General features: G+C 44.3%; 1 protein-coding gene across 3 annotated transcripts in view; it reads left to right on the forward strand.

Annotated features, from left to right (window-relative positions):
- Positions 1–14099, forward strand: part of UQCC1 (ubiquinol-cytochrome c reductase complex assembly factor 1) — a 353269-nt gene that overhangs the window by 232022 nt on the left and 107148 nt on the right. For all 3 annotated transcript variants that reach the window (XM_075572585.1, XM_075572586.1, XM_075572584.1), the window contains one exon: positions 8498–8575. In XM_075572585.1, the coding sequence (XP_075428700.1) occupies positions 8498–8575 (78 nt within the window). The remainder of the gene's footprint in view (positions 1–8497; positions 8576–14099) is intronic.

The following is a 14099-nucleotide window of genomic DNA, read 5'->3' on the forward strand; positions in this document are numbered from 1 at the left end:
AACAGCTCGCAAACGCCCCCATGAGTTTTTACACGGCATTGTTTTTTTCAAGTTTATAGAAAACATATTTTTTTTAAATTTGTTGCGCCCAAGGTCAAATGTTTAATCCCACATAACAGATTATGCAATGAGTTGTACACATGAGTCACTCCGTCTATTTGTGAGTCCTGAGCGCAATTTATTGTTTGTATTCTGGCTTTTGAATTTCTTAGGGATAATTGCATATACACAGGGCTCACAAATGTAAAAATATATATTTCTATATTTTTGTATACTTTGTTTACAATGTTATATTTGTGTGAGCTGTTTATATTTAATGATGCATAAATACATTTGGAAATGCTGAGTGCAATTGACAATTGTCTATAATGTGGTTTTATACAAAATCAAAGCAATGCACAATATCTGGTCAAATAAATAAATAAGACGCCGACACGGATGTTCAAAAATAGAGAAATATATTCACTATATATGCCACACAAGCTCACCGTCCACAGTGCTGAAGTGATCATATGCTATACTGTACATACCATGTGAACAGTGAAATAGAAATATACAAATATGAGACTATAATGGAGTTAAATACCTTAGCAAAATAATTTTTGAGAGTATAGCATGCTGACATCCTAGGGAATGAGTCTTTATACAGGGCGATCCTTTACGCAAAACGCAAAATGTAGACTGTACACTGAGCTTGTTACAATGTGACCTTTATATTGAATATATTTCTCTATTTTTGAACATTCTTGTTGGTGTCATTTATTTTTTTAACTATATTGCTAATTTATTTGATTATTCTACTGTGTATATATATATTTTTTTTATGGCAATGAGAGATACCATCTGAGCAATTGTCAGACTTTATATGCTACAATCATATCTTTTTTTTATATATTTGTTTTAGTTCTCGCACATTACCAGGTGGGGACCAGTTGATGTTATTCTTTTGTTTCTGATTCAATACATATATTTATAGTCTTGTATTGTATGTCTTTATTTATATAGCGCCATTAATGTACATAGCGCTTCACAGTAGTAATACATGTGGTAATCGAATAAATAATAGATAATATAAATAACAGATCATGGGAATAAGTGCTTTAGACAAACATAACATTAAGGAAGAGGAGTCCCTGCCCCGAGGAGCTTACAATCTAATTGGTAGGTAGGGAGAACATACAGACAGTAAGAGGGAGTTCTGGTAAGTGCGTCTGCAGGGGGCCAAGCTTTATGTATCATGTGTTCAAAATGTTCACAGTGCTATTCGTATGCTTCTTTAAGCAAGTGTGTCTTAAGGTGGGTCTTAAAGGTGGATAGAGAGGGTGCTAGTCGGGTACTGAGGGGAAGGGCATTCCAGAGGTGTGGGGCAGTCAGTGAAAAGGGTTTAAGGCGGGAGAGGGCTTTAGATAAAAAGGGGGTAGAAAGAAGACATCCTTGAGCAAAACGCAAGAGTCGGGATGGAGCACAATGAGAAATTAGGAGGGGCAGAAGAGTGTAAAGCTTTAAAAGTGAGGAGAAGAATGGAGTGTGAGATGCGGGATTTGATTGGAAGCCAGGAGAGGGATTTCAGGAGGGGAGATGCTGAGACAGATCTAGGAAAGAGTAGAGTGATTCTGGCAGCAGCATTTAGGATAGATTGTAGGGGAGACAGGTGAAAGGCAGGAAGGCCGGACAGCAGGAGGTTACAGTAATCAAGACGGGAGAGAATGAGGGCCTGAGTCAGAGTTTTAGCAGTCGAGCAACAGAGGAAAGGGCGTATCTTTGTTATATTGCGGAGGAAAAAGCGACAAGTTTTAGAAATGTTTTGAATGTGAGGGGCGAATGTGAGAGAGGAGTCGAGTGTGACCCCTAGGCAGCGTGCTTGGGCTACTGGGTGGATGATCGTAGTTCCAACAGTAATGTGGAAGGAGGTAGTAGGGCCAGGTTTGGGAGGAAGTATGAGGAGCTCTGTTTTAGCCATGTTGAGTTTAAGGCGACGGAGGGCCATCCAGGATGATATAGCAGAGACATTCAGAAACTTTGGTCTGTATAGCAGGTGTAAGGTCAGGTGTTGAAAAGTATATTTGTGTGTCGTCAGCATAGAGGTGATATTTAAACCCAAAAGATGTTATTAGGTCACCTAGAGAGAGTGTGTACAGAGAAAAGAGAAGAGGTCCCAGGACAGAGCCCTGGGGTACCCCCACAGAGAGATCAATAGAGGAGGAGGAGGTGTTAGCAGAAGAGACACTGAAAGTACGATGGGAGAGGTAGGATGAGATCCAGGATAGAGCTTTGTTCCGAATACCAAGAGTATGGAGAATGTGAAGGAGAAGAGGGTGGTCCATGGTGTCAAATGCTGCACAGAGGTCGAGTAATATGAGCAGAGTGTAATGACCTCTGTCTTTGGCAGCATGGAGGTCGTCAGTTATTTTATTGAGAGCTGTTTCGGTGGAGTGAGCAGTGCGGAAGCCAGATTGTAGAGGGTCTAGGAGAGAATAGGTGTTGAGAAAATGGAGCAAGCGAGAGAATACAAGACGTTCAAGGAGTTTAGAGGCAAAAGGCAGGAGGGAGACAGGTCGATAGTTAGAAAGACAGGTAGGGTCAAGCTTGCTGTTTTTGAGTAATGGTATGACTGTTGCATGTTTGAAAGAGGATGGAAAGGTTCCAGAGCAGAGGGAGGAGTTAAAAATGTGTGTGAGCGTAGGGATTATAGTAGGAGCAAGAGGTTTTAGGAGATGGGAGGGAATGGGGTCTAGAGGGCAAGTGGTAGAGGGAGAAGTGGCGATCAACAGCGACACATCCTCCTCTGAGACAGTGGAAAAAGAGTCAAGGAAGGCAGGAGGAGAGTTAGGAAGAGGTGTAGGATGGGAAGAAGAAACAGAGGGGATGTTCTGACGTATGGATTCCACCTTTTCCTTAAAATAGTCAGCAAAGTCCTGAGCGGAGATGGAGGAAGGAGAGGCAGCTGAGGGTGGTTTGAGTAGAGTATCAAAGACAGAGAACAGTCGGCGTGGGTTAGACTTGTGCATGTTGATTAGTGCAGAAAAGTAAGCTTGTTTAGCTTGCGAGAGGGCAGAGTTGAAACAGGATAGCATAAATTTGTAGTGAAGGAAGTCTGAGAGAGTGTGAGACTTCCTCCAGAGGCGTTCAGAGGAACGAGTGGAGGAACGCAGCATGCGTGTGGGAATTTAGCCAGGGTCTAGGGTTAGAAGGGCGAGTGCGGCAGAGAGAAAGTGGGGCATGTAGATCAAGAGAGGAGGACAAGACAGAGTTGTAGTTCCTGACCAGGTTGTCGGGGTCTGTAGCAGAGCTGAGAGAGGAGAGGGAGGAGCGTAAAGTGGACTCAAAGTCAGGTAAGTGAATAGAGCGCAGGTTTCTGCAGAACCGGGGTGTAGATGGAGGTGGAGAAGTGAAGAAGCGAGATAGAGAGAATGAGATGAGATGATGGTCAGAGAGAGGAAAAGGGGAAATGGAGAAATCGGAGAGAGAGAAGTTCTTAGTGAAAACCAGGTCTAAGTAGTGGCCATCCTTGTGGGTGCTGGCTGCAGTCCACTGTTGAAGGCCAAAAGACGAGGTTAGAGAAAGAAAGCGGGAAGCCCAAGGGAGAGAGGGGTCATCAATGTGGCAATTGAAGTCCCCAAGGAGAAGAACAGGGGAGTCTGAGGAGAGGAAGAAAGAGAGCCAGGATTCAAAGTGAGAGAGAAAGGCAGAAGGGGGATGAGTAGAGGTAGGTGGGCGATAGATGACCGCCACATGAACAGGGAGAGGAGAGAAAATCTGGACAGTGTGAGCCTCAAAGAAGGGAAAAGCAAGAGAGGGAGGAATAGGAAGGGTTCGGTAACGACAGAGAGAGGAGAGCAGGAGCCCCACGCCTCCACCCCTGCCATCAGTGCGCAGTGTGGGAGAAGGAAAGGCCACCATAGTAGAGGGCAGCTTCCAGAGCAGTGTCAGACTGAGTGAGCCAGGTCTCAGTTATAGCAAAGAGAAGCAGGGAGTGAGAGAGAAAGAAGTCATGCACAGAGAGGAACTTGTTAGAGAGGGAGCGAGCATTCCAAAGGGCACAGGAGAAAGGGAGAGAGGAGGGAGGGTGGCAGGGGATGGGTATGAGGTTGGAGGGGTTGACACCAGAAGGAGTAGATGTTGCAGTTGGCAGGCGAGGACGAGCGCATGTAGGAATAAGACAGGGACCAGGATTGGGAGAGATATCCCCAGAAGCATGGAGGAGAAGCATGGATAGAAAGAGAATGTGTGAGGATGATTTGTAGGGGTGTTTTTTAGTGCAGGGGATATAGCTGTATGGTGTCAGAGGACGCAAGTAAGAAAGGAGTTCATGTGAACAGAGAAGTGGTGAAGGAAGGAGAGATGGAGATATATGAATGGAGTTAGAGACATACTGAGGCTGGTTAAAAGAAGTGCATAATTTGAGAAGAAGTGAAGTCACAGCAAATATAAATGGTAAAGGCAGCATCACAGTAGTAATGATGCAGTCTGGTATTGATGATATCCTCCTTTCCAGTGTAGTTCAAATGCAGGAATCAGGGCCAGATGGGGTGTTCACTTCTTCCTCACTTCTTTTGAACTTCCTTTTAAACTTCAGTTGTTCAGTAGTCATGCCACTTATAATGGGCCACTTGGATATGGGCTGCAGGCAGACTAGCTGTTCTGACTGGGTTTATATAGGCCTAAAAAGTCCCCTGACAGTGTGGTTCTGTCTGCTTAATTAGCACATCTGAGGCACATTCAAACAAATGGTTTTCTACACAGGGTGTTCCCTGCCTAGGTGGCAACACTTAATTTGATTAGGGGTAGACAGAAAACAGCATTCAAATATGGTTTTTACCTAGCATTGGATCACTTGCATATACTATATAATACACACAACAAAGGCTTCAATGATAATTTAGAGATGGTTTTTACCTGAGGAGAGAAGAAGGATAAGATCCATCAAGGTAAGAGTTCCTTCCTTTTAAACTTCAGTTGTTCAGTAGTCATGCCACTTATAATGGGCCACTTGGATATGGGCTGTCTTATTTGTGGATTCTGTTTATATCACTAATTCATTAATACATTTAAAAGTCCTGAATAGTTCGACGTCTTAGTAGCCATATCTGTGCAGGAAATATGTAGATTCACTGACAGTTATTGATATATGAAATTATACAGAGCTTTCCAAAAGCTTCCAGTATACTCATCACTAATATAATGTCCGAGCTCTAACCTTGTTTATGAACACTCATTCTGAAGCTTGTAATATGGGGTATATCTATTAAAGTGTTGTAACTACAGTATGATTGCTCATTTTCTCCTTGCTGTTCGTTCCCAGCAGTATTTTTTTTATCAAAACAGTGACAGTACAGTATGTCATTTACAGTGGCGAGAAGAAGTTTGTGAACCCCAATGATAATTACGGAAATTCCATAGTTTTTCCATGATAACTTTCTTGAATCAAAACCAGTCTTTTCTTAAATATACAATGTGGTAAATCCGGCCGCAAAATAACGGGTGAATTAAATAGGTCGAAAACCCTCTTTGCAGTGGATGACGTCCCTTATTATTCCATACTAAGGGAGAAATCCTCAGCACACATGGAAAAGAAAAACAAAAAAGATAAAGGTGACATAGCGTAAAACCATTTACTGATAAAAAGAAGTAAAAAAACTCAAACATTTCACTCACAAGTGTAGGTGAATATAAAGCCTTTAGAGTGTATAGTGGTCTCCCTGAGTCTTATTTGGGTGTGGTTGAGGTTTCCCTGTTCTCGCTCCACTCTGCGCTCACACAATCACCTCTGCCAGCTCCCCGATCGTCACATGCACGGTCGTCTGCCGGCTTAGAAGGACTCCTCAGTGCTTCCCAAATACAGTTCTCCAATCGCCCTTAAATATCCAGTAGTGTTTATATTAACCCATTCAATTTCTTTTAAAACAAAATTATGTATGAATTAAACAAACAATGAGTAATTAAGAGGCAGGGTATGTGCAAAAGTAAGTGAAACCCTGGTTTTATACGCTAAATTAAAGGGGATAATTAGAATCAGGTTTTTAACTAATGAAGTAGATCTTCAGGTGTGAGTTTGGGAGGCCCCACCCTATATAGAGATTAGAAACTTGGTGAGTTTGGTCTAAAAGCCATTATTGATGCTCATCAGTCTAGAAAGGGTTACATAACCATTTCTAAGAGATTGGGGCTCCCCAGTCCATTGTCAGAAAGCTCACGACAACAGTCACTCTACCCAGGAGTGGTCATGCTACCAACATTTCACCAAGAACAAATTGGCAAATCATACAGGAATTCACAAAGAACCATAGGGTAACATCCAAGGATCTGCAGGCTCTTCTTGCTTTGGCTAATGTGAGTGTTCATGACTCAACTGTCAGAAAAAGACTGAACAAGAATGTTCAGTCATGTTCATGGAAGGATATGTATTTATTTATAAAATGTTTTACCAGGAAGTAATACATTGAGAGTTACCTCTCATTTTCAAGTATGTCTTGGGCATAGAGTTAAGATGACAAATAATACATGGTTACAAATACATAGTTACATAAGTGAACTGGATATACATTATATACAAGACATTGCATGTACAGTGTATGTAACAGTTACAGAACAGATTCAAATGTAAGACCGCTTTAGTTTTGAAAGAACTTAGACTGGATTGTTCTAGTTTTGGGGTGCACGGTAAGGGGAGGAGCAGTCGGATACTTTGCTGAACCTTGGGACTATGAACAGTCTTTTGGAGTCAGATCTCCGAAAAGTGCTCCATGTGGTAAGGGTGAAGAGCTTGTTCAGATAGATTAGATGGGTAGCTTGCCCAGAAAGCCAGGATAGCCAGGAGGAAACCACTACTCTCTAAAAAAGAGAACATTGCTGCCGGCCTGAAATTCACCAAAAAGCATTCAGATGATCCCCAAGACTTCAATTAGAGAACAATTATCTCTGGACAGACGAGTCAAAGGCAGAACTTTTTAGCCTCAAAAATAAACGTTATGTTTGTTGAAAACCAAAACTGTGTTTGAACCTCATACCAACAGTCAAGCATGGTGGTGGGAGTGTGATAGTTTGGGGCTGCTTTGCTAACTCAGGACCTGGATGGCTTGCCATCATTGACACAACCATGAATTCTACATTGTATCAGTAGATTCTAGAGGAGAATGTCGGGCCATCCATCCGTGAGCTGAAGCAAAAATGGGTCATGCCGCAATGATTCTAAACATACAAGCAGATTTATAAAAGACTGACTGCAGAAGAAGAAATTCTGCGTTTTATAATGGCCTAGTCAAGGTTCAGATCTCAATTTTGTGGCAAGATCTGAAGCGAGCTGTCCAGCCAAGGAAGCCCTCAAATGTCCCTTAGTTTATGCAGTTCTGTAAAGAGGAATGGGCCAAAATTCCGATGTGAGAGAAACCGGAAACGCTTAGTTGAAGTAATTGCTGTTCAAGGGGTACTGAATCTAAATGTTCACATACTTTTCACACATGAATATTGAATGCTTAATCGTTTGTGGATGAATAAATGTTGAAAAAGTTATTTTGTGTCATTTGTTTGATCAGGTTCTTAATCTACTGTAGTGCTGACGAGTATTCTAAAACAAATCTGGGGCAGTCACCAACAAGACCCAGGTACATGCTGGGTACATGCTGCAACATTTCAGTGACATTTCTGCAGACCGACTAATGGCCCATCGGATTAACAGCGGGGACCCCTGCAGTGTTAATCTGATGGGCCATTAGTCTCTGCAGAAATGTCACTGAAATGTTGCAGCATGTACCCAGCATGTACCTGGATCTTGTTGGTGATAGACCCAGATTTTCCAAGGCAAGTTTAAGGCACGTTTTAGAATACTCGACGACGCACATGTATTATTAGGATTTCGATTAAGATCTAATAACATTTTAGGTTTGAAATATGTGAAAATCCTAAGCACTTCACAATCTGTATATTGATATAAGTGGCCAATATTGGGTAAAAGTGTTATTTTCTGCATTTTTATATACATGATCTATGCAGATGATCACTCTTGGGATAAATAGTTACCATTGGCGACCAAAAATCAAGAGCCTACACTTTATGGCCCCATGATTTTCCCAGAATGATTATTCCTCATTAGCGGGCATCCAAGATGGGAGATTGCTCATAAACTACCTGCACTGCACTATGGTGGACCTTCTGGACGCCGTTGTGCCGTGGAATCTGTGCAGATGACATGGGAGGGCTTTATACACTACACTGTATGATCAATGAATATCCAAAGTCGCATTACCTTTTTGGCTTGCATTTCTAAAATCTAAAAACATCTACAGTACAGTAGTTGTTCCTTGTTTTTATTGTTTTAATTCGATTGTGTGTGTCGTAATTTTCTCTGACATTTTGTCTATCTCCCTGGTAGCACACAACCTCCATTCGACTCCTCTACTATAACAGTGTTTGGTGCGAGGTACTCAAACCCTTTCTCTGTGTGTCGTAATAGAATTGTGAATTCAATCAGTCTTTATGTTGTTTATTCTTTGTATTTCAGATTGATTCTGTATCCCTGAAGGGCAGTATAGGAGCCATGACTGAAATTTTCTATGCTGCAATATTTGGATATGACGAGGTATTGTAAAGTAAACACGCACCACGTTTAGGCCTATGTTTAATAAGCAGTGCTATTCAAGCATACAGGGGTGTGCAAAATTTTCGGGGGGTGGGGGGGGTGGCGCTGCGCTTAAATGCACCGTACTTCCACAAAGCATTTAAATCAAATGACGGGGAGCATGCGTGAGGCCTCTAAGTTCCCTTACCAGGTCTCCGGCAGCTTCCGCCGACGCCGCAGGGTCGGCCATGGCAATGCGACGTCACGTGACGTGATGTCAGAGGACGCCGGAGAACAGGTGAGTGGGGAAGAGCGCAGGCAGGGGGGGCGCAGACAAATGTTTGCGCACCCATACCATAAGGCACTTTCTGGTGCTGTAAGACGTTTTCTGGCGCAAGAAGGCATCTGATGGCAGAGCACAACTTGGTAAATATGCCCTTTAATTGCATGCAGAGTTCAATTTTATATTCAATCCCACTATGCCTATTTATAAAGTTTTGTCAACTTTGCTTTGACTGTTTCTAGTTAGTGATTTCGGAAGGGGTTATACTGTAGGTGTGGTTAGAGGAGAAGTTACTTGATGTAATATTATACAGCTTAACCGCGTTATAGCGCGATTCGCTAAAAAAAAAAGTTTTTTTTTGCACACACACTGCACACACTCACTGCACACTGCATATATTCACAGCACACTGCATACACTCACAGCACACTGCACAAACTCACAGCACACTGCATACATTCACAGCACACTGCACACACTCACAGCACACTGTACATACTCACAGCACACTGCACATACTCACAGCACACTCACAGCACAATCACAGCACACTGAACACACTCAGCACACTGCACACACTCACAGAACACTGCACACACTCACAGCACACTGCACACACAGCACACTGCACACACTCACAGCACACTGCATACACTCACAGCACACTGCATACACTCACGGCACACTGCACACACTCAAAGCACACTGCACACACACAGTCTCACACAGTCAAATACACACACACACACACACACACACACACAGAGACACACTGTCTCTTTAAGGGAGCTTGCTCTCGCAAGACGGAAGCAGAAGCAGGAAGCAGAGACATGGAGAAGAGCTGCCAGATGCCGGGTATGTGCTGTGTGCTGTTGCCGCTGCCCCACCGGGTCTGGGAACGCTGGGAGAGTTCTCAGCTTTCCCCCTCCGGCAAACACGGTACCATCACAAAAAAATAAAAAAAAATTGGCGGCCATTTTTTTCCGCGACCCCATTTATAACGCGGTGGTCGCGGGTGGCCCCCCGAGGACCGCGCTATAACGGGGTTAAGCTGTAATAGGATTAATTATTACGGTCAAAGTCTATAACCACAGCTGCTTTTCTCTTTTTTATGTCTGCCACATTTTCTGATTGCACTTCGTTTATAACTGACTGATTGCACTTCGTTTATAACTGATCGGGGTATTGTTTGGGTAACCCCAAGTCAAGATGTCTCTGATGTTTCCCAGGCCATAGCGCTGAGAAATTCAGCAATAGACATGTAAATTGATGCAAGAGACCATTCTTGGCACACCAATCCCAGTTGTGGTTATTGTTCTTTAAAATTACTTAAGCCAGGGGTTCTCAACTCCAGTCCTCACGACCCCCCAACAGGTCCGGTTTTAATGATACCCCTGCTTCTGCACAGGTGGCTCAATTGGCCCTGATTGAGCCACTTGTGCTGAAGTAGGGACTGATTGAGCCACGTGTTCTGAAGGAGTGATATCCTGAAAACCTGACCTGTTGGGGAGTTCTTCGGAATTGAGTTGAGAACCCCTGACTTAAGTCAATAATAGCAGGAGATGAAACCCAGCTCAGAAGATTCAACATGCTTGGAAAAACCCAACTACACTGTAATCATACTCAACCAACCAGTTTGCAGCTGGAAGATATAGTGAGAGGACGCTCCTACTTTAATTTTATTCATATGACTTTGGTAAACTACTGTAGTCCATTATAGGACCCAAATGAACAAATGGCAGTTGCATGTTTTTCATGAGTTTCAGGTTAGTGATTTGTGCCTTTTTATCCACCAGACAGTACAATAATTTGTTAGCATTATTTGAAGTTAGTTTGTAAACACTATGAGCTCACACATGTTATACTGTGTAACTGTACTGGGTAAGCCAGTGAGTCCACAGGTGCGGCAAACTGCCCATGTTTTCAAGGCAGTACTCGCCTAAACAATTGTCCAGGTAAGATAATTAAGAGTTACAGAAATCTGTAAGACCTATTTGCTGCCCTAGAGGACCAAACTTTTGCATCATCTATGTAGGCAAGCCCTCCTGTCCCGCGCCTCCAGTTCCCTCCATTATTGGCAGCAACTGGGTGGGCTAGAAGTTGAGATAATGAGGTTGGTTGATGAATACTCCCCCAAATGGAAAATAAAATATTGCTTAATTTCCAAAGAAAGAAACCAAATCAGCCAAATCTTTGGTTTAATATCATTACATTTGTTTAAACCTCCAATCACCCCTGCACCTCCAATCACCCCTGCACCTCACCCCCTGCACCTCACATCACTCCTCCTGCACATCACCCTCCCTCCTGCACATCACATCCCCTGCACCTCACCCCCCTGCACCTCCAATCACCCCCCTGCACCTCCAATCACCCCTGCACCTCCAATCACCCCTGCACCTCCAATCACCCCTGCACCTCACCCCCTGCACCTCACATCACCCCTCCTGTACATCACCCCCCCCCCTCCTGCACATCACCCCCCCCCCCTCCTGCACATCACATCCCCTGCACCTCCAATCACCCCCCTGCACCTCCAATCACCCCTGCACCTCACCCCCTGCACCTCACCTCAATGCACCTCACCTCACCCCCCTGCACATATCCAAGTTCGGATCAGGGGGGGGGAGCGGCCGCAGAAGAGCTCAGCTGGCTGTGACTTCCCCCTCCGTCCCACGTTGCGAGCGGGGGGTGGGTGGGAGGCTGCAAGGAGCGTGAGCGGGTCCTGCGGATGCGCGCCGGGACCGCGGGGAATCGCCGCCATTTTTTTTTTTCAAAGTTTTTTTTTTTTTTCAAAGTTTTTTTTTTTTTTTTTTAAATCTCATCGAGGGCCACACAGAGAGGCCAGGCGGGCCGCATGCGGCCCGCGGGCCGCGTGTTGTGCAGCCCTGGTTTAAAGAATACAATGATGTTATAGGGTTGCTTGGCAATTGCTCATAGCTGTTCAGGACTGCCCCTGTGAATGTTAAATGATATACGAGCCCCCAACAAGAACAGCTTAACCATGTTGCTGCTTGATGGCCCCAACACCAATGAAGCCATTTCATTTTGTAAGCGTTTCAGATTTAATAGCAACGAAAAAACCCACAATTGCTAGTACACTTTGGAAACCATCACTTTGGATCTATGATTAACTACTACTTGTCTACCAAAGAGGGCAGCTGGCAGTGAATGGGTTACAAGACGCCACATTTTCACACATAACTTCCTTGCAACTCGTCAAGCAGGGACCTTCTTTGTCCATTTTTTACTTGTGTAACCCCTTGCAAGTGCATACACTGTCCCCTGCCTGCCTGCCTCTGCTGTGTGTGCTGCAATTGGAAACTACAACTCTCAGCTTGCTTTGCTGCATCAGGTAGCCACTTCTGGCGCAGAAGGATGTTACTTGTGATGTCAGGCCCTCAGCCAATGAGATTAGACTGGAGAGGAGGGATAGGGAGAGGAAATCTAGAAGGTCCCTGGCAGAACTGCAAGGGGAGAGCTGCTAGTGCATAGCCCGATAGATCTCAGGACTGACTGCAGTTTACCCAGGGCCACCTACGTCTGCTTGAGAAAGTGGACCCTGAGCTGCGAGAGACCAGCTACATTTGCAATGAGGCCCAGCAGGTCATATGAGTGGTAGGTGCTGGAGAAAGAAGCACCGTCAGACGGGACCCTCTACAGCATTAATCTAATCTAAAGTGGTACAGAAGCGCTTTGTGAAGTACAAGCCTATGACACTTTTCAGTATTAATGAGCTCCAACGGTGTTCAGGCACCATCACACAGCCATTTCATACCCAGAATTGGCTGGCCTCAGCACCAGACACTGACACACACCCGTGCAGTGCTTGGGGGGCATGTTATGTTGATGTGTTATGTGATGTATGTAGTGATTCTTTAAGCATCACAAAGGTACCCAAATACTCCCGTTGTCTGACCTAAAGCCACGTGTGACATAATACATAGAGGAGGAGGAGGAGGGCTCTGTCCTCAAGCTCAGCAGCAGGTGTTAGTCTGAGGCAAATAAGAGGAGTTACATTGGAATCATTGCTGAGATTTTTGTAGTTGGTGTAATACAATAAATACTGTCCCCTAATAAAAAAAAACACTCAGACAAGGTGTTGCAGGGTACATGCAACCACATACACGGGTTCTCTTGATAAGGCTTATTTATTGAGCCTTAAAAAATACAGCACACAAAAACAAAACAGCTTCTTTTCAGCATACAAAAAAACGAAACAGCTTCTCTAAAGCATGCAGGACACAGACAGTTCATCAAACATGTACTTTGAAAACAGACCTTATAGCAGTAATCTTACTTCAGCATTTCAGTCCTATCTCTTGACCAGCTAGCCTGCATGTGTGTACAGACTGGGGGTTTTAAAACACCTTGATTATGCAGCTGGGACCACTCTAATTGTCAGGAGCTTCCCAGCTGAAAATTAACTTTGTCACTGCTGCACTGCATACCTACACATACGTCTGCCAGGCATATAGCTGGTGACATTCATTCACCCTGTCACATTCCTCCCCTGTTAGTGTGTTGCTGGGGCAACGCACGGCTGAAGCCCGACCATCCACCCCTTCTCTAGAAAAGAAATCAGCATTGGCATTTTCTTTTCCAGGCCTTTGCTGAATCTCAAACGAGAAGGGTTGGAGGGCCATATTCCACCTGGTCAACCTAGCATTGAAGTCTTTCATCGTATTTAACCATTTTAATGGAGCATGGTCTGTTACCAATGTAAAATGGACTCCCGCCAGGTAGTGCTTCAAGGCCTTAATTGCCCACTTTACTACGAGACACTCCTTGTCTATTACGGAGTAGTTTTTTTCCCTTGGGAACAATTTCCTACTCAGAAAAAGGATCGGATGTTCCACTCCCTCAAACTGTTGCAAGAGCACTGTCCCTAGCCCTATCTCTGAGGCATCGGTTTGTACAATAAAAGGCTTATCGAAGTCTGGGCTTCTAAGGACGGGACCCTCTGATAGACAACTTTTTACCTCCTCAAAGGCTCTCTGGCACTTCCTGGACCATACCACTTGTGTAGGGGCACATTTTTTTGTGAAGTCTGTTAGTGGGGCTGCAACTTCTGAGTAGTTGGGGATGAAAATCCGATAGTACCCTGCTAAACCCAACAGGGAGCGTACCTGCGTTTTTGTTCGGGGGGGTCGGAACTTCTTTCAGGGCAGCTACCTTATCGGCTAGTGGCCTTACTTTTCCACCACCCACTGTATACCCCAGGTACTTGGGTACTTGGTTTCCGCCTTACCTAAGGGACAT

The sequence above is a fragment of the Ascaphus truei genome, chromosome 15 (assembly GCF_040206685.1).
Source record: "Ascaphus truei isolate aAscTru1 chromosome 15, aAscTru1.hap1, whole genome shotgun sequence".
NCBI lineage: Eukaryota > Metazoa > Chordata > Amphibia > Anura > Ascaphidae > Ascaphus > Ascaphus truei.